The 23,794-nt window shown below is 47.3% G+C and overlaps 1 protein-coding gene across 5 annotated transcripts in view; it reads left to right on the forward strand.

Annotated features, from left to right (window-relative positions):
• The window catches only part of DENND5A (DENN domain containing 5A), a 2,487,481-nt gene that overhangs the window by 711,006 nt on the left and 1,752,681 nt on the right, over positions 1-23,794 (forward strand). For all 5 annotated transcript variants that reach the window (XM_069623676.1, XM_069623672.1, XM_069623674.1 and 2 more), the window contains one exon: positions 18,811-19,026. In XM_069623676.1, the coding sequence (XP_069479777.1) occupies positions 18,811-19,026 (216 nt within the window). The remainder of the gene's footprint in view (positions 1-18,810; positions 19,027-23,794) is intronic.

A 23,794-nucleotide genomic window follows, 5' to 3' on the forward strand; every position in this document is an offset into this window, starting at 1 on the left:
AGCTCGACGGTAGACCCGGAGGGCAGAATGGTGGCGGTAACAGGGCTCTTAGAAAATAGAGAAGTGCATATCATAAATCTGTATGCCCCCAACCACGACACTGCAGCTTATTTTAGGTCCCTTTACGGCAAACTGGGTCCAATGGCTGAGGGCACGGTGGTGTGGGGAGGGGGCTTTAATTGCACCCTGAATCCTAGAATGGATAGGTCAGTTGACAAAGCGGGGAAAATGGCGCCGGCGGCCAAAGCGCTGAGGACATTGTTGGATGACCTAGGCTTAGAGGATGTGTGGAGAAGGCTGCATCCTGTAGACAGGCAATACTCGCACTAGGCAGCGCCACATGACTTGTACACGAGGCTAGATTATGTGTTTGTAGCAGCTGAGATAGTGGGTGAAATGGTAGGAGCGGAATACAAGGCCCGGTTATTATCTGACCACTCGCCTTTGGTGGTGGAGTGGCGACACCAACCCCCCAGATCGCGGATCCCAACATGGAGACTTAGGACTGAGGCACTACAAGACGAGGGGTTCCGGGAGGATCTGAGGGATGCCATCGAGGAATATTTTAACATAAACAGGGGCATCGTACGTTCTGTGGGAACGTTGTGGGAAGCGTTTAAGGTGGTGGTGCGTGGAGTAGCTATCTCCAAATCTAAAGGGCTCCATGGGGGGTATTGAAAAGGAACTTCAGGAAACGGAACGGGCGCTGTAGGGCCTCGCACGACATGAGGACACCGCCCGTGCTAATAGAACTAAGATAAAGGATTTACAGCTAACCTGCAGTGCACTCTGGGATAGGCTGTGTAGACTAAATTACAAGAAATAGACGGCGAGACTACACGCAGGGGGCGACAAGCCGGGCAGATTGCTGGCCTGGCTGTATAAGAGTGAGACCCCCCGCCCGGTGATTAATGAGATAAGGGATGAGGGAGGTTGCATCTGCAACACCCAAGAGGGGGTAAACGAGGAGTTCCTCAAGTTTTATAGACATTTGTATGAGGACACAGGGGAGGATATGTGTCAAGACCTACTGGACACACTGGAGGACATAGAGCTGCCCTCCCTGGCCGACCTAGAACGTGCGGAGTTGGACGCTCCTGTCACCTCGGATGAGCTGGAGGTGGTGATTCAGAATCTGCCCACGTGCAAGGCGCCCGGGTCGGATGGATTGCCTAGTAAGTTTTACAAGACATACAGTCAGGAGCTGCTTCAGCCACTGCTTGCCATGTTCAATGAGGCCTATGAGCAGGGGGAACTTCCATTGTCCCTTTGCGAGGCTGTGATCATCCCACTCTTGACAAGCCGGCCGTGGAGTGTCGGGTCCTACAGACCTTTGTCCCTGCTCAACCAGGACAGCAAAATACTTACGGCAGTGCTGGCTAATAGGCTGAAGAGGGTGATCGGTAAGCTGATACACCCAGACCAGACGGGTTATGTCCCGGGCAGGAACATCACTGATAACCATAGGCGGCTACACCACATTATTGACCAAACTGAGGAAGATTCGGGTGAGTTGACTATTGTGTCGTTAGACGCGGTCAAAGCCTTTGATTCGGTACGGTGGCCTTGGCTGACAGAGGCCCTGAAGGGATACGGAATGGGACCTGGATACATCAGGTGGGTCCAGCTGTTGTTCAGCACCCCGATGGCGAGAGTCAAAACGGGGTCCGTAGTCTCAGATGCTTGGCAACTCAGCAGGGGGACCAGAGAAGGATGCCCCTGGTCACCCATGTTATACATACTAGCACTAGAGCCGTTGGCAATATACCTGCGGCAACAATATGGGGAAGTGGGTATTAGTACAGTAAGTGGTAGACACCTGTATCACTATATGCGGATGACATGCTCCTTTATCTGCGTTATCCGGAGGAAAACCTGCAGTACGTGTTGGAGGTGATGGACCGTTACGCCACCCTCTCGGGCATATTGGTGAATCCTAGAAAGTCTAGTTTGTTTCCCTTGGGCAGATATAGGAATGTTCTGTTACAGAGGCTGCCTATCCTGCCAATACTATGGCAGATCAAGACATTTAGGTATTTGGGAGTAAATATTTACCACAAGGTCGAGACAGAACACAAACATAACACAGAGAGGGCAGTAGAGGGGGTCAAGAACAGCATGGTGTTTTGGTCCAGATTGCCCCTGACTATGATGGGGAGAGCGGCCTTGCTCAAGATGGTGGTCCTGCCTAGACTCTTGCAGTTTTTCGTGAATGTCCCGTTTTTGATTCCCAGGAGCCTATTTGTGAAACTTCATACTCTGTGTAGGGGTTTTGTGTGGGGTAACTCCAGGAATAGGGTGGCCCTGTGGAAGCTCCAGAACCCGTGCGATAAGGGGGTTATAGGCCTGCCAAACTTCGAACTCTATTATCTGGTGGGGCAGCTGCTGTATGTGGCCAGGTGGCTTTCGGCAGAAGACTCGGCAGAAGCCAGGCTTTTGCGAGGAGACTCAGCCCCATACTTTTTGAGGGAAGTGGTGTGGTTGCGAAGGGACAAACTGGTGAGCAGGGGGCGGCTACTGAGGCTGGGCTGGGAGGTCTGGCACAGAACATGGAGGATGATAGGGGATTCTGAGCCGTACTCCCAGCAAGCCTCACTGGTGGCACTGTGCGGGAACGACTCAACTACTTGAGTCGGTCCGAAGATACTGGGTACCGGTACGCTTGGCCACCCTTGGGGACATATGGCAGGAAGGGGAGGCATTGGACTTTCAGAGGTTGCATGAAGAGACAGGTGTGCATAGAGGGCAATATATAACCTACGCTAGGCTTGTGAAACGGGTCAGAGAGAGATGGCCCGAAACAGTGCTGGCTGAGGACCCTGATGCCTCCCTGGAAGTTATGTATGATGTTTCGGAGGGTGGGCAGGAAATATCGAGGATATTCGAGCTCCTGAGGGCAAGGGCAGGGAAGGAGCTGCTCCAATTGAGACAGAATTGGGAAGAGGAGGTAGGAGGACCCATGACAGACGAGCATTGGGAAAGGGCCCAGAGGTACCATATAAAGGTGTCACGGAACGCAAGACTCCAACAGCTTCAATTGTATGTTACCCACAGGGCTTATCTGACTCCTGGGAAAATTGCAAGGTTTGGGGGCTCGGGTACGCAGCAATGCCCCAGGTGTGAGGAGGTGGATGCAGGGCTGCTACACATGTTCTGGGCTTGCCCAAAGATGCACAGATTTTGGGATGAGGTTAAAACGAAACTGGCTGGTGGGGGAGTGGTGTTGGACGTGGGATCAGCTTGGCCATGCATGCTCGGGATTTTCCCCAGACCCCGTGATTTAAAGCACGTAAGCAAGATGAAGGATTTAGCTTATGTCCTGGCTAAGCGCAGGATCGCTATGGGCTGGAAAGCGGCCCACAGACCCAGGGTGGAGCTATGGTGGGCGGACCTCCTGAGATGGGCGGAGGTGGAATCTGTAGTTTGGTTTGAAGCGGTCACTAGGGGGGGGTGAGGAGGAAGTAGGTCCCCTGCTGACCTGGCAGGATTTGGTGGCCTCTATGGCATACCCTCACCAGGGTAATAACGAATCAGAGGACTCGGATGATGAGTGCCTAAGAACTGCGCTACCCGATAATGCTCCTGCAGACGATAAGAGAGAACCGGCTCTAGTTTGAGGTGGGGAGAGGGGGGAGGCTGGGGAGTTACACTGTGAAATGTGATGGTTTCAAGATGTTTTTTATATATTGAAACAGTTGTAATGTGTGGTGTTTTGTTTGGTTTTGAAAATAAAATAAATGTACAAAAAAAATTAGATTGTCTTGCTGATCATGTTCACAGAACAAAGAATGCTGTTCTAGATTTGTGGTTTTTGTAATTTTGAAACAAATTCTGTTAACAAATACTGTCTTTACTCATGTTTGGGGTATTGCTTTTGCTATTTGTTTTGTTTTCACCAATGACTATGAATTTGTATGTATGTACACCGATTGTTGGTAAAAATCTGAAATGTAATATGTACACCATTTGGTGGTAAAAATCTGAAATTTTGATTTTTTTACTTTTCAAATTAAGTAGTGACTACTAAGTCAAAACAGTAGTCTGTCAGAGTTATTGTTCGCTCTCTCTCGATTGGTGCTTCTGTCCCCAATTGGGTCAGCCAGGGGTATAGATTTATTGATATATCCAGAGCAACTCCTGGGTTCAACATTTACTTCTCTTGGAGGCAAACTTTATACGAGCCTCACCTCCAGTTAAAATAATCACACTACAATTAGAAGTGTTTAAAATAACCCATGTTGTTAGGTCAGTCCTCATCCTGTGCACCGGCGTGGCCCTAGGAGCGTACGCTCCCCTGACTCCGCCCACCAGTGCCACTCCTCAGTCACAGTCCTCTTTTCCGAGAATCATGGTTTTTCACTTTCAATACAGAGTTCTACCCTTTGGACTCAACTCGGCCCGAGGGTCTTTACAAGGCTAATGAACGTGATGACAGCTCTACTCAGGGCGCCAGGTGGCCACATTTATCCATACCTCGATGACTGCCTAGGCAGGGCCGCGTCCCCGGAAGAAGTGCATCACACGGACTCTGCTCTCATGCACACACTATACAATCTGGGATTTTCTATCAAACTCAAGAAGTCACAGTTGCAGCGCATGCAGTCTTTTGACATTTCTGGGTCTTATGTGGTATACGAAGACCGAAAGGATCTTCCCCTCAAAGGACAAGATCACATCGATCAAGAGGTCCACAGGGCATTTCCTCATCAGTGCAGTAACTTTAGCCTGGTGGTACCAACACCTGCTGGAAATAATGGCAGCATGTCTCATCGTGGTGCCGCATACAAGGCTCAAGATGAGGAGGCTGCAGCTTCATTTCTCAGCTTTCTGGAATCAGGAGAAGGGCTCTCAGGTGGATCCAGTCAGCATACCACAGCATCTCCACCAGGACCTAGTCTGGTGGAGTACAGATGCCAATCTGTGGTTAGACAGGCCCTCCGGCAGCCGTTACCACAGATTACCATTACCACAGACTCGTCCCTAGAAGGATGAGGGGCTACCCTGGACAACCACAGCGTCCATGGGGTTTCGTCTTATCAGGAGCAGCTAGAGCACACCAACTGGCTCAAGTTGATGGCCATCTGGCTTGCTCTCAAAGCTTTTCTAACCATAGTCAGCAGCAGATCGTTCTGCATCCAAACAGACAGCTCCGACTGCATGTATTACATCAACAAGCAGGGCAGTACCAGGTCCCCGCCTCTGCAGGCTTTCGATTGACATCTGGGAGTGGGCACTGGAGAACAACATTCACTTGTCAGCAGTCCACCTTCCTGTGGAATCCAACCTGGAAGCAGAAAGGCTCACCAGGCTGGGGATGACAACTGCGAGTGGCAGTTGAATTAGTAAGTCCTCCAAGGGCTTTCAGCAGGTGGGGCCACCCTCAGGTGGACCTCTTCGCTACCATTGCCAACAGGAGATGCCCCCAGTTCGTCTTGTGGCTGGGGCAGGGCAGGGGCTCGTTGGACAACACATTGCAGATCCCGTGGAACAACATGAACGCGTACACCTTTCCCCCTACTTGCTTGGTTCACATGGTCATCTGAAGGGTCAGGGAGTCTGAGTCTTCAGCTCATCTTGATAGCGCCATGACTACCCACAAGACCCTGGTTCTCGGAACTTCTCTTTCTGTCGGATCAGCTCCTGGTACACCTCCCGTGGGCCCAGCCCACTTACTCAATGTTATGAAATCCCTGCAGGCTGCTCCTCTCCATATAACCCGTTTCAGCACCTCTCTGTTCATGCAATGCTGGCGGTTGCCATGGAGACGGAGTTTCCTAGCCTCAGGTCTCCGTACAGCTCACGTGACTAATCAGCTGTTGTCACGTCACGGGAGGTCCGCCAAGCGCATAGAGAGCTATTCAAAAGGAACTCGCAGAGTACAAGCGCTACTTCTAATTAGCGTTACAAACAACGATTTTTCTACAGATTCAACTCATATTCTTGTTACCTGACTTCGGAATGGCACTCGACCCTTCTATTCGCCAGCCCCTAAATTGGATTATTTATCTGTTTTCTCCACTTGTTAGCAGTCCCGCCTGACTAACGAGCACCACGCCTTCAGTGTTCTTCGTCTCAATTATACCAGCCGCATCTCCCTCTTCACGGACAGATTGTCCTGACATCTGGTACCTTGCAACTACCAGGACTGGTCACCCAACAGAACATCCTGTGCATGGTGCGGTAAGCTTTCTTTGTCTGCTTGACTCTAGGAAATTACATCTGCTGTACTTTGTTCATTGCCTCCCACACGATTAACTGAAAAGTACTGAGCCTTTAACCTCCCATCATGCCCCACACCCTGGGGAACTACATATTACTCTTTTTGGGGAACTATTGACCTCTATCTCTAGATTGTGAAACCGGACCTTTTCTATAGGAACTGTTGCTGTGCACATTGAACGCTCTCCTGCCTAAAAGTGCATCATCCCGGCTCCAGTTGCATCCCTCGTGCTGTTCGGGAAAGCTTCCTATACTAACCTTCCCTTTTGTTATCTTTTCCTGTCGTTGTATCAACTACATCTGACTCAATCATTTACTTGTTCAGGGGTAAGCTCCATGCCTTCATTATCTATAGGGTTCTGTTTAGGTTTCTGGGGAATAACCTGTCCTATCTCTTTTCTTAGTCAACCGAGTCCTGTCTACACTTGCTGTTGTCATTTCCACCTTCTCCCAGGCCTTTTCAGGTAGTCTATATTCCTTTAGAATTGCTTCTGCTATTATTTATACCACTGTGTGTGCATTCGTGCTTTGCTTTTTCTCCTTACAGCCTTGTTGTGGCGGTGTGGGTATCCCGCTCTTTTGGGTAAACCAACTGCTTTGATTGTTTTGTTGTAACAACAAAGGGGTGTGTTACATAAAAGAGATCCTCAAGTTGAGGAGGCCTGGTTCTGGGACATTCCCCATTGGGAATCATTCCAGCTAAGGCTGAACATATTCCGGAGCAGCTCCCTCTCCTCTGGTGTCACAAGGTCGAGCAACGCCCCGACCAGTTCGGCTAGGCGTTGAGTAACACCCAACAGGGGGGCACAGTGGTTCACCCTGCTGCACAAACGTTGGCCCTCGCTGCTTGGTTCCTGAACAGGTTACCCTGAAGCACCTGCACCTGTCACAGGATAACCTGGCTATCATACAGGAGGCTATAAGCAACTCCACCAGGAGTCAGTACAGGAGCAATGGACCAGGTTCTGTCACTGGGCAGAAACAAAGAAGATTGATCAATTAACATGCTCGTTGGACGATGTTCTGTCTTTCTCAGCACGTCTGGCTCATTCAGGGATGCAGGTAGACACCTGCCGTACGTACCTAGCGGACGTTGGGGCCTACAAGAACTCCGGTGATATGTTTTCATCCTCCAACCCGGTGGTTAAGAGACACCTGGCAAGTCTAACCAGGTTATATCTGCCTGTCAAAGGTCCACATCCGGTCTGGGACCTTAACGTGGTGCTGGGCGCCCTGGCGCACAAACCCTTTGAGCCCATGGCATCCACAGACATCAGGCTGGTTAACATTAAGACGGCCCTAATGGTGTGCCTTACGGCGGCACGCTGCATCAGCGAATTCCATGCCCTGGTGGCTTCAGAGCCATATACAACATTTCATGGTGGTGCTTAGAACGCACCCTCCTTTCTTCCTAAGGTCGTTTCCTCCTTTCGCCTGAACGAGGAGATGGTGCTCCCAACATTCTTTGCAGACCGAAAGGATGAGGTTCAGAAGGTATTGCACGGTTTGGATGTCAGACGTGCTCTGAGATTTTATCTCGACATGATATAAATTACATAAATCGGAGGCCTTGTTCATCACTTTTGTTGGATCAAAACCGGGCTGTCAAGCATCTATGGCTGCTATAGCAAGGTGGATGGTTATGGCCTTAACGAGGCATATGCGGGGCAGCACAAGCCTTTGCTAGCTAATATGCATGCCCACGCCATCAGAACCAAAGCCACGGCTGTGGCTTTTTTAAAGACATGTCCCGTGGCAGACAATCGGCAAGGCGGCTACGTGGGCTACCCCATCGGCCTTTTGCAAACACTACTGCTTGGATGCCAGCGCCAGGTCGGACACTGCATTTGGCCAGGCAGTTTTGAAGAACTTGTTTTCTTAGAGGGGCAACTCTCCTCCCCAGGTCTGCATTCAGTTGTAATCGCCAATACAGTGAGGAGGAAAGGGGACGAGACGTAAGAGTAATTTTAAGTTACTCACCGTACTGACTAACGTACTCATAGTTCATAGTTCCCTTTCCTCCATACGTCCCACTGTCCTCCCCCGTAATAACATTTGTTATTGGGCAATTGTAATATTGTCGACGCGTCACTGACTGAGGAGTGGCGCCGGTGGGCAGAGTCAGGGGAGCTCATGCTCCCAAGGCCGCACCCCCATGCGCATCTAAATTGAAAGGGCAAGACAATTTTTCAGGTGAAAAAGGTTGTTTTCGTCCCTAGCGAGGGATGCCCATATAGTAAGGAGGAAAGGGGACTATGGACTAGGAGTACGTTAGTCACTACGATGAGTAATTTATACATTTTCAACCAATACATTTTGTTGTGCAAAGACTACCATTAAAAACATTGGGCAACACCATCATATCTATACATCCTTGAAAGTACATCTTGGGGAAAAGAAACCCTGAGGTTTTAACTACATATCTTGAGGACAGAGCTTCAGGATACTTTGTTTTGAACTATGTTTTGGAACTTGGGTTAGGGAACCACGAACACTGGTTAATCCTATATTATTTTGGGAATTTAAGGCAATCCTAAGACTTTTGTTAGAACTGCTTCATACTTAGGGAAGGGAGCTGAAAGAAATCTGCGAACTGGACCATGCCCCGAACTTTATGCTGAAAACTATTTTGTTGGTTGCTAACATCCCTACACATTGTATAGGATTCGTTGTTGGGGCAAGCATAGGTTTTGGACAGAGACAGATTCTAAGTTGAACTTGTGGACTTTGACTTTTCTTAGTTTTGGTTTGGTAGGGAAATCCCACCATAGTATAGGACAAGGTAGGCGTTTTTCCATCTTGACATTTAAGTTAATAAAAGTGTTTATTTTGAACTTTGAATCTGTTATCTGTGTCTTACTCCAAGATGCCTTCACAGATCTCACTGTCCGTTGTGACACTACCAAGAACTGCACAGTACTTTTCAAGTCGAGTCACCCTCATTTTTTGAGAGTGCTCTCTAACAACAAGCTGTGTGCAATTTTGTAGAAACACTGCTCCCTCAAACATGTATCCATCTCCAAAGCAGTGTAAATAGCCATTAACTGACAAATGGGATTCTGTTACACTCATCTGATCTCTGTGGGGATGTTGGGGCACGGTTGGAGCCCTCCCTGGCCTTGGCTCCCCTGGATCCGGGTTTACCCCCAGCTGCTGTATTGTGGACTGCTCTGGTCGCTGGCAATGCCCTTGGGAGAAGGTAAAAGGCAGTGAAAATGCTGCTACTGAATTGCGATTCCCCTCTCGAACCCCTCTTGCCAGAATCAGAGGAGCATGAGTTTTCCCATAAACTCTCCCCTGTTTTGTAAAGATGAGCTCTCTGTCCTGCTTCTCTTCAGCAGGGGTCCTGTAGATAGACCTAGTTGCTTCAATGGTCCTTATACGTAATGGCCCAGACCGGCTGCGACCAATCCACTTTGGAGGTAAGTGTTTGTGACAATAATTATTGTCCGTATGCTTTTGCAATGTCTTTCCCAGTGATTCTTGTCCGTAATTCTTATGTCTTTTCCTTTTCCCAATAGGTGTGAAGATGGCCATGCTGCGTCGCGGTGTTGAAAGCGAGTCCACGCGGTGCCAGAAGGAAAATGGAGCGACCCACTAGAAGTTAAGTAGGGTTTCAAGGTGGTACGCAAGGCTTGGGTATTGCGCGGCCAATCGTTAAATGTTTATGCAGTTTCTAACCTTGTGCGTTCCTTTTTTCTTGCAGGGACAGCCTGGCGTCGGATGATGGAGAGCACCGATCCGAGAACCTGTCAGCAGCTTATAGATGGAAGATCCGTGAGGATGCTGTATGGGAAGAAGATTCCCGCGTAGATGCGTTCAAACAGGTGAGGATGAGATGAGCTGCAGGCGATGGATTTGCAGAGACCGGTAAGATGCGCACTATAGATGCTTAGTTGAAGATAGCTGCGCTACGAGCAATGGTGTGGCTGATTCAGGTAAGATGCGCGTCGCAGAGGTAGAGTTGAAGAAGCTGCGCTGTGAGCGATGGTATGGCTGATTCAGGTAAGATGCGCGCTGAAGATGCAAAGTTGGATTCAGGTAGGTGCGCGCTGAAGATGATGTCCAGGGCCTGATGAGATACGTGCTGAGCTAGAAAACGTTGCGTAAGCGTTACGCTGCACACAGCAGACTAACCCGAAGCCTCTACATGCAGGTGGGGCTGGTTTAAATAGCCTGGCCCCACCCACTGCCCTTTAGTTCCACCTTGTGGCCCCACCTCACTACTCCCATAGACTTCAGCACGTGCCTTCCAATGACCACGCCCGGCCTGGATGCACGTGCTTTGGACACAGTGTGCAGAGCACACTTTCTTATGAGCCTGGCGCCAAAGGCCAGGACAGGACAGGGTCCATTTGGACCCTTTGGAGGATGAAAGTGATGGCCCTTGGTTAATGGCCATGACAGATTCCCACAATCACTATCCAAAAAACATTTGACTTCAGTCTCTTCACTTACTCTGCATGATGTACCAAATGTGGTACCGAGCCCATAACATTAATATGATCCATGTTTGTTTTGTTTAGCACCAACACCTCAGCTGCCCATCCCAATGCTGCACCTCTTGTCTTGGAGGAGGCATTGCTTATTGATCCATTGTAGTACACCAACACATTGAGTGGAACAAGAAGCAGCCTGCCTGCAAACTTGATGATGGACCAGAGATTCAAGAGTGTGCGAGGCCACAGGAATTGAGTAGGAGGGTCCTTGGAATGAAGAACAAGGACTGTTGGGTGCTGTCCCCTGCGCTTCTGGCCACAGTGTATTTTCAATGAACTTTGCAGCCAGATGTGTTATTTGTGACTCTCCAGTAACAGAGGAAAGGGTCATGGGCTGCATTTATCAATCAACCAGGAGAAACAGTGAACTTAAGCATTGTTAAGGAACTGGAGGAGGAATGACTCATGAATTTTACCAAGCCGCCCGTGCCTTCCCCCCTAAACCCATCACTCTTTAAGATCAAAACCAGCACTTCTTCGACTGTCTTCTCTGTCAAACATTAGGATGATAAGGTGATTGTTAGCATTTTTAAATAAATACTCTGTACGTGTGGTGGCCAATATTCTATTAAAACATTTGGTCTGTTTTTTAAAAGGTATCTTTGATGGGTTGACAACAAGATATACCGGCCTTTTTAATCTGAGAATCACAATTCTGTCCTTTGTTCACTCAAGATTCACGGGGATCACTAACCATATGATTAGTGAATTCTTAAGGATATGGTGAAATTATTGGCCTCTACTGTCAGGCATGACTCTGTCGCATCATCCACTTTCCAACACACATGCCTCAAACCTCCTCCTCAATAGTACTGCCAAACCACATAATAGCATTCCCCTGAGGAGTTGGAGACCTTTGTGGCTGGTGACCGTTGCTCACCCATGACACTGACCCTCTAGGAAGTATATGGGGGATTCGCCAAAGTCCCCATCCCACCCCCTTGTGTGTCAAACCATCCCCAAAGCTCTAAAGGGAACTCAGACATATGAAGGGTTTTCAGAAAATAGGGGTACCAGTAATTTAGCTGTTGGAGCTTACAGTGAAGCAGTGGAAGTAGGGAATGATGACACAGTAAGAATTGGGTACCTGCAGACCCTGGCAGAGCAGAAGGGGCCAGGGAGACAAGCAGCATCTGTTTTCAAAATAGTGAGCATCTATTGTTTTTTAACTATGGCGCATGGAATCACATGGTGGACTTTAAGGATGTAAAAGTGTGTTTACAAACTAAACACAATAAAAAAAAGAAAATGAAGCAAAAAGTGCATTCCAATACACCAGATAAGAAAGTAGGAGTGCTGATAGCGTTCCAGGTCAGCCGGGACATACAGCTTCTAAACACCTCGGTCGATAAAACGGGCCGATATGTATACGCAAATGCATCAGTAGATGAGAATAAATTCACAATGGCCTCTATATATGCTCCCAACTCAGGACAGGAGAGCTTTTTGCGGGAGACAATGGGGAAATTGGAGGAATTGGCAAAAGGGGAAATAATCCTGGGAGGGGACCTGAACTTGGCATGGCAGCCGTCACTAGACAGGAGCACAACTGGTCATCAGGGGCATGGGGCACCTTCAACAAATCTCTGCCAAAGAATGGAACAACTGGCGCTGTGTGATGTTTGGCAGGAACTTAAAGGGCAGCAAAGGGGATATACACATTTCTCTCATGTTTATAGCACAATGTCAAAGATAGACTATTTCTGGGTCTCAGTGGGGCTTATGGGAAAAGTCCAAGGGATGGACTTAGGGCCAATCTCATTATCAGATCACGGCCATTTGGTGTTGGAAGTTAGAATCCCAGGAAGGAATAGCAGGATATGGTATTGGCGGCTTCCTCAAGGAATACTCCAAGATCCGGTAGTGGCAAACACCATCAGGGAAAAGGTGGAAGAGTACTTTGCCCACAATGACACAGGGGAAGTCGCTCTGGGAACGGTGTGGGGGGCCTTCAAGGCTGTCACGCGGGGACACATGATAGCCATTAAGGCATCGAGAGATAAGCAGAGGGTACTTTGGGGAACTCGTGCAAAACCCTAAATCAAGTCTGAAGAAGGCATTGAGGCATGTGCAGGGAAAATTAGATGTTCGCCGCACCAAAAAAGCGGAGAGAAGTCTATTACATTTCAGACACTGGTGCTATGTGAAGGCCAATAAGGCTGATAAATATCTAGCAAGAAACCTACGGGCTAAACAAGTACCGCTCACGATTTAGAATATACCGAATTCACAGGGGGAGACTTTACCACGCACAATGGATATAGGGGAAACATTTAGGCAATACTATCAGTCCCTGTATACAACGGACAATGCAAGCAGTACAGAACAGGAGACATATTTAAAAGCCCTCACAATACCACGAATATCGGAGGAAGATAGAATATCCTTGGAGGGGGAAATCAGGGAGGAGGATGTGAAGAATGCAATTGCAGGACTCTCAATAAATAAAGCACCGGGGCCAGATGGGTTTACGGCCACGTTTTATAAGACATATGCAAACTCTCTAACTCCATTTTTGACAATACTATTTAACTCTTTCAGAGAGATGGGGAATGTGACACCATCAATGCATGAAGCTAAGGTCCTAGTCTTTCACAAAGCGGGGAAAGATCCCCTGCAGCCAGGATCCTACCGTCCAATTGCCCTCACAAATCTGGACTCAAAACTATATACAAAAATGTAACCTCTAGACTCTCACCACTTCTCCCTAAATTGATAAATATGGACCAGTCAGGCTTTATCCCTGGCCGGCAAACCCACGATAGTACGAGACGCATAATACATCTTGTAAAGAAGATTGGTATTACGCATACCCCGGCAATTTTACAAGCACTAGATGCCGAGAAGGCATTTGATCAGGTGAAATGGTATTTAATACACTAAAGAGTATGAGGTTTGGGGATCAATATATAAAGATGATTAGGACTAATTATAATACTCGTTCCATCAGAATAGCTATAAACGGGGAGGTCACGGGTAGCATAGCGATCACAAGAGGCACACAACAAAGATGTCCACTGTCCCCCTTATTGTATGCAATCTTCTTAGAACCACTGCTAATCCAAATCAGAGAATCCGCGGCCATCACTGGGATTGCAATGGCTGGCAGACAACATACGGTCATAGCGAATGCAAATGATATGCTGGTTACCCTGACGGATCCAGTGCACACTCTCCCAACAGTAATACAAGAACTTAATAAATTCGGGGCAATCTCGGGTTTGAAAATCAACAGACAAAAATCAGAAACACTTATTCTGGAAGGGGATAGAGGGGAGATAAATAGTATAGCACAGCCCTGAAATTAAAGACTGCGGATAAGGGGATAAAATATTTAGGCATATCCCTCATGCCTAGAGTGGACCTCCAATTGGGGAAATCTTTCCGGATCTATTGGGAAAAATTAAAAAGGATATATAGCGACAGAACCGCCTTACGATTTCTAGGTTGGGGGCATAGAGCATCGATAAAGATGAACGTCCTCCCGAGACTGATCTATTATTTTCAGGCCATCCCGTCCCCAAGTCCTCCTTCAGAGCTTTGACAAAAGTGATCACTTCTTTCATATGGAATAGGAAACCCCCAAGGGTGGCAAGAATGGTCGTAACGGCTTCGATCTCGGAGGGGTTTTGGCACTCCCACACTTTTACAAGTACTACCAAGCAGCGCAACTCTGGGTCCTAAAGGAATGGAGGGCAGATGGCCAGCAAAGAGTATGGGCTCTGTAGGACAGTGCGGTGGCGAGATCCCCACTGGTAGAGATGTTGTGGAAGGGGAAACTGCACCGGCATCCAAACCTCTGAATCAACGACGTCCTGAGGGCTCCACTAGAGACATGGGATGTACCTATGAGGAAGGGCATTCTGACAGAAGAATATGCCCCGTTCACTCCCATGTTCGGAAACCCAGAATTCCCGCCAGGAATGGAAAAGGGGGCATATGATAAATGGGAGAAGGCAGAGTGTACAAAAAAGGGGCCAAATGATGCAAGGCCAGGATGCGACATCGTTTGAGGCATGTAGAACTCAATTGGACCTTATAGAGTTGGACAGATACAAGTACAAACAGATTAGGCATTGGCTACCAACACCGATCATCAGACAAGCGGCCACAAGGGTTCTCACTCTATTTGAAAGGTTCACAGTGACTAACTCAGGGGCCTCAAAGCTGGTCTCGACGCTATATAAATTTATCAATGTCCAGAAAGAGGACATCAAGTGGAGCTACATGTGAAAGTGGCAAAGTACTCTGGGAGAACCCATCTTTAAGCCACAGTGGGAGGAACTTTGAAGAAACATTCCCAAACTGACACACGCAGTCCAAATGAGGGAAATGTGGGTAAAGGTGATGTCCCAATGGCACTATACCCCAGAGAGACTGAACTCAATGTATCCTCATACGTCCAAACTGTGTTAGAGAGGTTGTTCAAGGGAGGGCACCTGGAGGCAAATTTGGTGGGACTGCCAAGGGATTCAAAGATTTTGTGCAGAAGTGAAGGATCAGATGCAGAGGATGTTCCCTAATGTTGCCAAGTTGGGAGAGAGGGTATGGCTATGTGGGTTAAAGGATCCGACTGCAAAGAAATGGTCAAAAACATAATGCAGAAGTTTCATGGGCCTACTCATAGCGGCATGGCTTACAATCGCACAAAATTGGAAACAAAGGGACCCTCCCCTGGTGTTTGGGTGGCTGCCAAAGGTGTGGACAATTATGACAATGGAAAAACTAACCCATAATCTTCAAGGCACTAGGAAGTCCTTAAGAAAGACCGGGGAGCGGTTTTGGATTTCCTCCAATCAGACTATATGAAGCAATGGTGCACACACAAAATTAGAAACTTGGACATCTTCACAGCATGAGAAACCTCAGAATGGGTAATGAGGATAGAGATCTTCCAGTGGGAGGGAGGCCGGGGGTCTGTTGTGTGGGGGTGAGGGGTATACTGGTTGAATTGCTTGAATTGTATGTATTGGAAATTAATAAAAAGAGTTTAAAAAGAAAAAAGAAAATGAAGAGAATGATAGGGTGGTCCTGCCCACCAATAAACACACATGCATTACTGGTAGTCAGTATGGTCCCAGACCGATAATAGCCCTCACTCCCAGCCCACACACAGCTGTTAAAACAGCCCACCGTTCCAGGGTCTGTTATCGGCCCTGATAGATTATACAAAGGAAGATAGGCAGAACAAGCATTCGAGAGTTTGGAGACGGATTGTGATTATGGAGGGAGGCAAGTAGAGCAGTCTTAGTAGGAAAGTTCAGAAAGGGGTAGGAGCAGAAGATTGAAGAATCAGAGGAGCGGATGAGGAAAGGACCACGGTTCGAGAGAGATTGAGAGGGCGGCGAGGAGGAGGAACATCACCGGAGAATAACAGGGAAGGTGGAGAACAACCAGATAGAAATAGAAATAGAAAGAAGAGAGGGCAAAATGTAATGGTAGGGACAGGGGTAGAGAGAGGAGGTAGGGAGTAAACCATTGAAGAGAAAAGAACAGAAGCTCCAAGGATGACAGAGGGAGTGACTCTCAGTAGGAAAACTAGCAGTCTAGTACCCTTTATGACTTGGGCCAGGAGGGGATTCCTTAGTAGCTAGTGGGCAAGGGCCGCAATCAGGCCATGCCCTAATGGAGGTAATAAGACAAATGTAGGCTAAAAAGGAACACATGCAACAGAGTAGGTGGGTAAAAGCTGAGTATCCTTGGGATTGTCCTTTGTTTGTTCTTATGTCTGATTCCTGTCAACCAGTCTACAAATTCCAGGTGGGGCACCTTGGAGCAGAGTCCAGGAGGACCAATACAAGAGATGGATGACCCACAGGCATCTAAGAAAGCCCAAGAACCAAGTGGTTGGCACTCTAAATCCCTAGACTGTGATGATCTGTGTAAACCGCCTGTAAGTTGGATCCCAGGGAGAGAGGGATGGACTGAGCACCATGGCCCTAAAGTTGTCAACTGCCAAACTGTGTGTACTTCTGTTTCCACTCCCGCATATGGTACTTAGTCAACACCAATTCCTTAATTTTTGATTAAAAAACAGCTGACTCAAATTCCACCTCTGTTTCATATTGGGGGTCATTACGAGTTTGGAGGTAGCCATGGTGCTATTAGCGCCATGGCTGCCTCCAAAGTCGCGTCCGGGTTCCTTGAATGGGGACTTACCGGGTCATTCCAACCTTGGAGGACCCGGTAAGTCCCCATTCAAAATACCCATCCCCATTCCCATTCGAGCCCCCATAGGGCCCGTTATTAGCTCCCTGGTCCTTTAGCGGCTCCCACTAAGGACGGCTGGTTTTACCAGCCGGCCTTAGGGGGACCTGCTAAGGGACCTCGTAATGCGGCGGTAAGGGGTTAACGGCACCGGCATCCTTACCGGCGCCGTTAACCCCTTACCGCCGACCTCGTAATGAGGCCCATTGTCTTTTGATCCCTGGCCATCTTATTGCCCAGAATAATTCTATTAACCCACCTAGTGGAGACCACTCCCATAAAAGACCACCTTTTTTAGACTGCCTGGCAGTGCTCCAAAGTTCAGGATATTGCCTCCATCAGTGGGTTTTACCTCCCGAACATCACTGTATCTTGTACTCCTTGTCTCCTCGTCATCATCCCATTCTGCACGAAACCCCCTTGTTAAACCCACTCCTCCACCTCTCGACTGCCTCTCCCTTCCCCGACCCCAGCAAATGACTTACCTGCAGCAGCATTTTTCTCTTTTGGACGGCTGCACACCCAACCACCATTGCAGTGCAGTCTTCTTTGGGAGGCATTTCCTTGATGGTCTCTTTTTGAGGTATCCCTACAAAATATCCCCACCAAAAATATCGCCGTACATATGGCTGTTTGTCTCGCCATAGGCGATATTTTTTGGGGGGATATTTTGTGAGAGTTGGGGGGGTTCCGGGGGTGTCTCCCCACACATTTTAAAATAATGCAGGGGTTGCGGGGGTGTCCCCTGCAGGGTTCATGGGTCAATATCGCCACAGAAATATAGCAATATTTTTGTATCGAGATATTTTTGCGGGGATATTAACACATGGAACCCTTTTGGAGGTAGTCCAGGAAACGCAGTCTGGAGATCTGACTCCCACAGAACCCAACACACTTTGGTCAAGTGAATTGCTAAGGCTGTTGTGCATTGTTTTAATTTGTACTTTTGATTAAAGCCAAGTAATGTGACCATAAATAGGCCTTGGGACAATGGTATTGTTATCAAATGCTGTTCAGTATCTGGGAAAGATGTAGACATCCGTGCTACGGCTGTATTTATCATGCCAAGCCTGTAGTTTACCACCCTTTGGGCATCGCTACCCACTACTGTGAACACTGCTGTATTCCACAAACACCCACAAAATGAATTCTGTGAACCAACATGCCACTGCTTATATGTACCCTCTACCCCCCTGTTCAACTCTATTTTATTCATAGGGTTCCTAGTCCAGCTGTCATGAGTAGTATCCAAGGAACTGTTTGGCTTGAGCGGGTAATGTAATTTATTGGTTATGAAATGCTATTTTGCTGCTGTTGAGCCACAACATAAGGGGCACCACGAAAGACCTAAAACATTTTCCATGGTCCCAGTCTTGCTGATGGTTTATTTAAAAAAGAAAATCAAAGAATCTGCAGGGAAAACAAAGTATCAATCACATTGAAATTATTCTAAAATAACGTACTTTTTCTTTTCAGACATGGTTATGAAATGTATGTGTGTATGGGATTTATAAAGATCAAACCAAGTTGGGAAGCAATGCAGCACTGTACACAGGAGACACACCCATCAGACTACAAGTAGGGTGCAATACCAGAGGGAGCTGGAATGGTTAGGGGGAACGGAGGAAGGAGGGAGCTCCAAAGTCGGAGAAGTTCTAGAAGGGGAGATATATTTTGGGTGCTTTTGATCATGATTATCTTTATTCTCTTGTCACCCGTTGCTTCTTTTTTCCTTTATTGTTTAGGTTGTCACCTATTTTTCACCTGGAAAACTCTACATGCACTTATGTCTATATACTCTGTAATTAAACTGTTCTTCATCTAAACAAATGTAACATTTCTCAAACTTTATTCAACATTGATTTGTTGTGCTTTGTTCTTGCAGTTAGACATACGAGAGGATCTGACCAGTAACAAAGATCTCAAGATTCAATGTGACGAAGAGGAACTCAAGGTATATCAATTGAACATCCAGATCCGAGAAGTCTTTGCAAATCGTTTTACACAAATGTTTGCAGACTATGAGGTATTCGTCATTCAGCCCAGCCAAGACAAGGAGTCCTGGTTTACCAATAGGGATCAAATGCAGAACTTTGATAAAGTAAGTGTGCAAAGAATTACAAAATGATGTTTTTTTGTGAAGTGCCGCTGGCATTGTTAACTAGCATGCGCAGCAGGTCTCATACAAACACACACATTACAAAGACATGTACCGTTACAATGTACAATTACATCGGACTGTTGCTGTAGATTGGGAAAATGGCCTTTTGGGCAAAGTCACTCTTACTAATCAGCAATTTAAAAAAGCATAAAGATCCGTTTTACATCACTACCAATCTCACTAGCACAATTTAAACGTACGTATTCTCTTAAGCTGTGTCGGCCTCTTCCCATGATGCATGCCCGCGCAGAGTTGCAGACATTGGGGGTCATTACGAGTATGGAGGTAGCCATGGTGCTAATAACACCATGGCTGCCTCCAAAGTCGTGTCCGGGTTCTTTGAATGGGGACTTACCGGGTCATTCCAACCTTGGAAGACCCAGTAAGTCCCCATTCAAAATACCCATTCCCATTCGAGCCCCCATAGGGCTCAATGGGAATAGGGAGGGAGCTAATAACGGGCCTGCAAATAGCGTGCCCGTTATTAGCTCCCTGGTCCCTTAGCGGCTCCCGCTAAGGACGGCTGGTTTTACCAGCCAGCCTTAGGGGGACCTGCTAAGGGACCTCGTAATGCGGCGGTAAGGGTTAACGCCACCAGCATCCTTATCGGCGTCGTTAACCCCTTACCGCCGCACTAGTAATGAGGCCCATTGTCTCACAGACTCTCACATACTAAGCATAACTAGAGAATATAGTTGAAATGCAATAAATGATCTTGCTTCTAAAAATAAGCAACTTTTATGATGACATTCCCAAAAATCCACACACATATAAAGGCTTCTTAAAGAGACTTCCTTTTTTCACAAAAAAACAAAACCTCAAAAATGGGCCCATTTTCTAAAGCAACCATAACGTGCCACAGCCATTGTAAAACAGCCATTACTCTGCCACCATCATGCACTGCTCATGATGTCTCGCCCTATGATTAATCCTTTGGGAAATAGGCTTTTTTATTTCCTTTTTTAATTTGTTCCTTTTCCTTAGCCCTTACAGGAAATGTAAACAAACCATGAACTTTTTTTTCTTTAATGCCTTTTAAACTAGGGTCACAGTTTAATTATGTATCTTGACTTTCCACATGTCTTTCGCATTCAAGGCTTTTTGGAGCAACACAAACTCAAAATTTCACAAACACCACTCTGTTTTACCTATTAAATTGCCTTTCCCTGCTACAAGTACGATGATGGTAATTTGGCACAATGTAAAAACGTAGTAACCTAACATTTAATTTGTGTTGGATATGAGGGATTATAAGCATGCATGGTAGTGGCTGAGTTATTGTTTCATGTTGGTGGTGGTGTAGGTGTGTTTTCTTTAGCAACTGTACGTGATCACATTTTTAGGTTTTGTTTTCTGGGGCTGCCACCATAACATCCCTTTTAGGATACATCTTTCACTGAATTTCATATGTTTTTATTAGGCCAACATAACCATAATGTCCTCTTAAGAAATGTTTTTTCATTGAATTGCAATGATTTCTAATGATATGGCATATCATTTAAACAGTACACACTGCAGGAGGCCTGGCCCCAGCATGCTGCCCAGAATGGCATTTCACCCATTGCCAGTCCTCTGGCCACTAGCCAATATGCGTGGGGCTTGGCATTTTATCATTCCCTACAAGCCAATGAATTAGCGGCCCATTGGCCACTTACCCCCATATCAGGTCCAGGGTCACTGGCCATAGCCTGCAGCCCTGGGCAGTAGACCATGGGCATGGCCTTTGGCTGCGCCCCAATCCCTGCCAAGTCACCCAAAGTTAGCCACTGGGCATGTCTCAGCCCAAGACCTATGGCTACCTTTCCCCCCATTGTGCATCCGTGAGCCCATTGCTATGGGCCATTTTACATGGGTCAGCCTTTTGGCACATTGTTACACCATATATTACCATATTGTTTCAGAATTTCAAGGGCTGTGAATGACTGTTGTTTTTTCCCCCATGTTCCCACTCTCCCTGAGCGCTTTGAAACACTTGCCTTGTGCATAGATGCTTTATAAATAAACATTACCAAACATTACCATGCCACTGAAAATATGTAGTTCATACGTACTTTACTCGCATGGAGCGTGTGGAGACCATGAAAATGGCAGCGGTGTGTGGTATCTGGAACTGAATCAATGAATATGGAGTCACAGATCTGTGAAAGGTCAGTAGTTGGAACGTTGAGAAAAACTTTGGGAAATAATGTTTTTGTACTTTCCACAATGATTGATATTTCCCTCACTCCCTAACTCTCTAACTTAAACAATATCTTATACCCCAAGTCAGATATTCTTTTGCACAGTGGGCCCTCAACAAATCTGGTCTGGAATCGCTGTTCCGACAGCCAAAACATACAATTGGTTTGCAAAAAAAGAAAATAGTTTAGACAACGGAGGTATGTCCTCAACCAGCCTACGGTCAGAACAGGCCCCAGGAGGCTCCAATAATGCCCTTTTGTTAGCATTTGGCAGCATACTCTTTGTCTGTGACCCCGGTTGCTAACTCGCCCTAAACAACCCTTTTAAACCTGAAGACAGACAGTGTTTCCAAAGCATGACATCCATGCTTCCAGTAGGGATCTGTGCTTTTTGTGGCCAAAGCGTTACTTTTTCTTAAGATAAAACAAAAGGCCATAAGCCATCCCTCTGGGACGTCCTCTGACCTACCCTGATGTCAGGACAAGACGCATAGAGCTCCTATGTTGCTCTTTTCTGTTTTCTTTCAGCCCAATTTGTGTTACCGCGTCTGTGTGTCGTACATGAGGCCTGTGAACCCAGGATAGCCAGCACTTTACATTTTCCAGTCAGACCTCAGCAAATCGTAATCCACCTTAAATCTAAAACCCAGATCCGGCGGATACCTATAGGCTCAAAAATGACACAGGAAGGTCATGTTTGTTGGCATAAACCTGTATTTAATGAAAATAAAGTGAAAAACATATCTCCCAAAAACTAAGAGGGGTTCCCCTTCCTCAAACAAAACTAAGGTAACTGTCAAAATGTCCAAGAAATAAAACGTCCATTGTCAAATCCTATTTCCGACCCATACTCTTATAACCAAACTAATATTCCAATATTCTTGCTCCACGACAATGGCTCGCTTCTCCTGGATGACGAATCACAGTTCCTGTGCTTTAAGGGATTCTTTCCTGAGGTTTTGGTTCCCTTCCCCAGTATATGAGTCTTTTCAACAAAAAGTGCAAATCAACGTTCTCAAATGGTGCAAAGCAAAGTTCCACTGTAAAAAAAAGTTCCAAATAAGTGCAATTCATTTTGTTTACCACAGTTCAAGACAATGGGCCTCATTACGAGTCTGCCGGTCCAGAAACAACGGTGGCGGTAAATCCGCTGGCACCATTGTTTCAAGATCGGCTGATTCTGAGTTCTGCAGGCATGAGGCGTCACTCCCGCCAGGTGTGACCTGGCGGGAGTAACGCCACCCGTCTGCAGGCAGAATTGGAAACACCGGCTGCGTCATAGACAGAACCAGTGTTTCCATTTTCCCCATCCCCATGGAGCCCTATAGGACTCCATGGGAATGGGGATTTATGGAATTCCGCCTCTGGATTTACCGGGTCACCGGGGTTCTTATGCCCCAGTGAATCCAGCAATCACGGAGGCGGAATGGTATTTCAGGTCCGGCGGCGGCCTGCCGGTTTTTCGGGCACGGCTACCGCCAGACTCGTAATGAGGCCCAATGTCTCCCTTCTCTTGATGTCAGACAGGACTCAAAAGCACCAGGGGGACTGATTCCCCGGCTTCTTAATTGTTCAAAAATGTTAAGAGGATGTCCCTCCTTTCTTGGTCTTTCACAAGGCTTTCAATGCAACACCAATGGGTATGCTTCCCTTCCTTGAGTTTCCCAATATTAAGAGGAACTCTCCTCTCGACGTCTCTCCCAGTGTTCTGGTAAAACCTTGGTTCACTGTCCTGCCAGGTCTTGCTCTTTCTCAGACTTCCCAGTGTCAAGATGACTTCCCCACTCTTGGCTTTTCTCCCAATGTTCTGGCAAAACCCTTATTCACTGTCCTTCAAGTATTACTCTTCATATCACAACTTCAAGTAAACAGGTATGGGCTTTTCCCTCTAGGAATCTGGCAGCCCTGGTGCACCAGCCTTCCAGGTACCGCCACGAGGTAGATGCCGCTGGATATAACTCAGTTTCTCATGTGGGTAACAGACTCTTATTTGCTTTCTTTGGGAATGGATCAGACCTGGTGCACTAACCTATCGGGTACTGTCACTTGGTTTCACACGTGGGCCCCAGATCCTTACTTTCTTATCTGTCTGCCTCTCGGGATCCCCAACAGCCTTTCCGGTCCTCCAGCCCTTCTCTGGCTGCTCACCGGTCTCTTGCGGCTGTCCTTGGGGCTCTTCTCCCATTCTCTGTGTCTATCGCAGGTTACAGGGTCTGCAGTGGCTTTGCAGCGGTCCTCTGTCTTTCTGGTAGGCAAATTGGTCTGCAGCCCCTTCTTGCACGGCACAGCTTTCCTCAAGCCTGTGGTTCCTCCAAGGAAGGCTTGACCTTGGTTCCACCAGTAAGGAACTATCCTACTTCTTCTAGCTCTCTGTACTTTGCTGGCTTGCAAAGGCTCCCACTCTCTCTGGTATGCAAACAGGTCCACAGCCCCGACTCATCAGAACAGTTTCCCTGCTCCTTGCTCCCCCAGGAAGGTCTTGGCAATACTTCCTGGTTTCCCCTCTTCTATTTCTACTCCGCCTTGGC

This window comes from Ambystoma mexicanum, chromosome 11, assembly GCF_040938575.1.
Source record: "Ambystoma mexicanum isolate Mex_15411 chromosome 11, UKY_AmexF1_1, whole genome shotgun sequence".
Taxonomy (NCBI): Eukaryota; Metazoa; Chordata; class Amphibia; order Caudata; family Ambystomatidae; genus Ambystoma; species Ambystoma mexicanum.